At 39.4% G+C, this 2,739-nt stretch overlaps 1 protein-coding gene across 1 annotated transcript in view; it reads left to right on the plus strand.

Annotated features, from left to right (window-relative positions):
* The window catches only part of LOC101855111 (cartilage matrix protein), a gene marked incomplete at its 5' end in the record, with an annotated part of 12,464 nt that extends 11,670 nt beyond the window's left edge, over positions 1 to 794 (plus strand). The window contains 1 exon segment of the mRNA XM_013083952.2: positions 591 to 794. Within this exon segment, the coding sequence (XP_012939406.1) occupies positions 591 to 625 (35 nt within the window).
* Between the last annotated feature and the right edge of the window lie 1,945 nt (positions 795 to 2,739).

The raw sequence follows: 2,739 nt of genomic DNA on the forward strand, positions 1-2,739 counted from the left end.
TAGTAGTAGTAGTAGTAGTAGTAGTAGTAGTAGTAGTAGTAGTAGTAGTAGTAGTAGTAGTAGTAGTAGTAGTAGTAGTAGTAGTTGTTGTTGTTGTTGTTGCTGTTGTTATTGTTGTTGTTGTCTTCGTTGTCGGTGTCGTTGTCGTTGTTGTTGTTGTTACTGTTCGTGGTGATGATGTTGTTGTTGTAAGAATATGGAGAAAAGGAAGGGAGAAAAAAAAGCATTTGGCGAAGACGGCACTATAATACATTCATGCCAAATCAAGAATAATAGTAACATAAATAACATCAACGGGTTCACAACAGTACTTATGCCTTGTCTTGTTGTGTGTTTGCGTGAATGCTGCTAACGTTTGTAACATTCCACTACCATTGTAAATGACCAAGACAAATTTCTCCTTGTGAGATGAATAAAATATATATAAGATTGTCATTGTCAGAAACAACACGCAACCAGCAAAAACATTTTTTAGAAATCTAACAACAACATTACCAACAACAGTATCAACCAGAGGTGCATGCTGCTCCAAACGACTTCTTCAACTGATACATTGTACTATACTTACGTTTCTATTTCTGTGTCGACAGTTGACTTCGGCTACCAGGCTTTGATGTCCTTGTGAAATGAGAACGAATAATCTTAGCTATGGATCGTCATTGCTTGCCATGGAAGTTTCCTGGGTGGCGAAGAAATATTGAATGATGAGTGAGCCAATACTATGAGCATACTCCAGAAATAATAGGCCTATGTTTCATGAACCAAATAAATCATACCTTTTGTGCATTCCTTACGCATGTCGAGCTTTGTTTTCTTTGTGTTTGTGTTTGTTTTTGTGTTTTTATTGTCGCTGTTTTGTTTTTGTTAGTTGTTGTTTTTTATGTACTTTAAATCGTTTTGAGATTATCTAAAAAAAAAATAAAAAAACAACGCTGAGAAGCATTCAAAATGTCGAGTTATCAAAAGCAGAAAGTGGAAAAGTTCTGGGAAGGCCACATCATAAAGACTTACAGGCCAAAACTCTAAGTGTCAATTATATTCTGTTATAAAAAAGGACCGAGAAAGGGAACAAGAGCCAAACAACAACAACAACAACAACAACAACAACAACAACCTGACTCCCAAAGAATGTTACACTATCTTACAATGGTTTAATTAACGTGACTGGTCGATCAACTCAGTCTGCCAGAGCCAACCGGGGCTGATTAGACACAGCATTCCACAGAAAGATTGAGAATCTCTGTAGAATTGTTTTGCCTCGCCGGAATCGGACAATTTGGTGAAACCAAAGATAGTACATAACAAGATGGGCCACTTCTCTCTTTGAGCCAATTAAAAAAGTGTCCTCAAAATTTGGTAGCGCCCTCTTCACAAAAGCGCACTCTTTGCAAACAGAGTTACCCTACTTGAGTTTTAAAAAAATCAAAGTGAAACTAGCAAGTTTTGGGATAAATTTTGGAAGAACGCTTTTTTAAAATGGTTACGCTGACAAAAAACCTCTTCCGGAGGAAAGGGTGATGGTTTTCTTCGTTTAATTTGACTTTAGAATGAAAGGCGAGAGGTCATTAACATTTTTAAAAAACTAAAACTCCGCACTGAACGTACCCGAACTGCTGATGAACAGCAGTCGATCTGCACACGCAAGGAGGTGCTATTCCTATTCTTCTTCTGGAAAAACGAAAGAGAGCTTCAAAACAGACTGCAGCGCCATCTGAAGCAAAGAGCATACTTCCTGCGGACACTTTTTTGGCTGAGTGGCCCATCTTGTTATTCACTATCTTTGGTGAAACGACGAAGAGTCGAACCAATATCCCGCAGTCACCGCTCCACCGTTGGAAAATAAATACAGATCAACGAATCTAACGAGGTACTGTCGAGGAGCTTGTACATAACCTCGGTCATTCTACTAAAGGTCTTTGGGTAGAACATGTACTTTCAAGTTGCCTATCCCAGTTCTGCTGCCGGTCAGCGCGACATTAGCCACATTCTGGCCTGGAAAGGGAGCACGCCACGTTATAAATTATTCTTTGCCTTCTGTCAAAGCGCTGCACAGACAGATGCCGGCCGCCGGATGATGGAGACCACAGGAAACTCTACTGGGAAGGAAAACAGTGGCGTGGCACCATCCCCTAGCCCACTCTATCTAGAGGCTCTTTGATGGTTGGGAATTTTATTTATTTATTTATTTAAAGGACTGTTTTCGTGGCGCTCGTGTAGCCTACATACTGGTTGAACAGAAGGTTTTACATATCTTCATTAACCCTATCCAGTTATTTTGTACCCCCGGGGTTATATTCTTCACATTTTTGAGTACTTCTAACACGAAGATCTCTTTGAAACTTTTTCAGTACCAAACCCTTTCCTTTACACTCATCTGTACACATAACATAATCATTATTATAATACGTGTAGTTTTCTTGCACTCATAAACAAGACTGACACTCACATTTATGATATAAATGAATAAGTGTCACCGATAATAGTATTGACCTTTAAAAAAAAAACTGAGTTGGAATTTGCTATCACAAATTGATTGTAATGTCTTACGTTCCCTTTTCATGATTTAGCTCATCTTAGGGGAAGAACTCCTTTCAGGGCCGACCGGATCTGAGTCGGTTACAATAATATCACAATAAATGGGCGGAGATAGGTATACTGTACGTAACAATTAATGATCTTCAAGATGCGTGAATCGGCGTGTATTTGATTGATACTCATCCGCCCCGCCCCGCCCCCCCC

This window comes from Aplysia californica, unplaced genomic scaffold (genome assembly GCF_000002075.1).
Source record: "Aplysia californica isolate F4 #8 unplaced genomic scaffold, AplCal3.0 scaffold00264, whole genome shotgun sequence".
Classification (NCBI taxonomy): Eukaryota; Metazoa; Mollusca; class Gastropoda; order Aplysiida; family Aplysiidae; genus Aplysia; species Aplysia californica.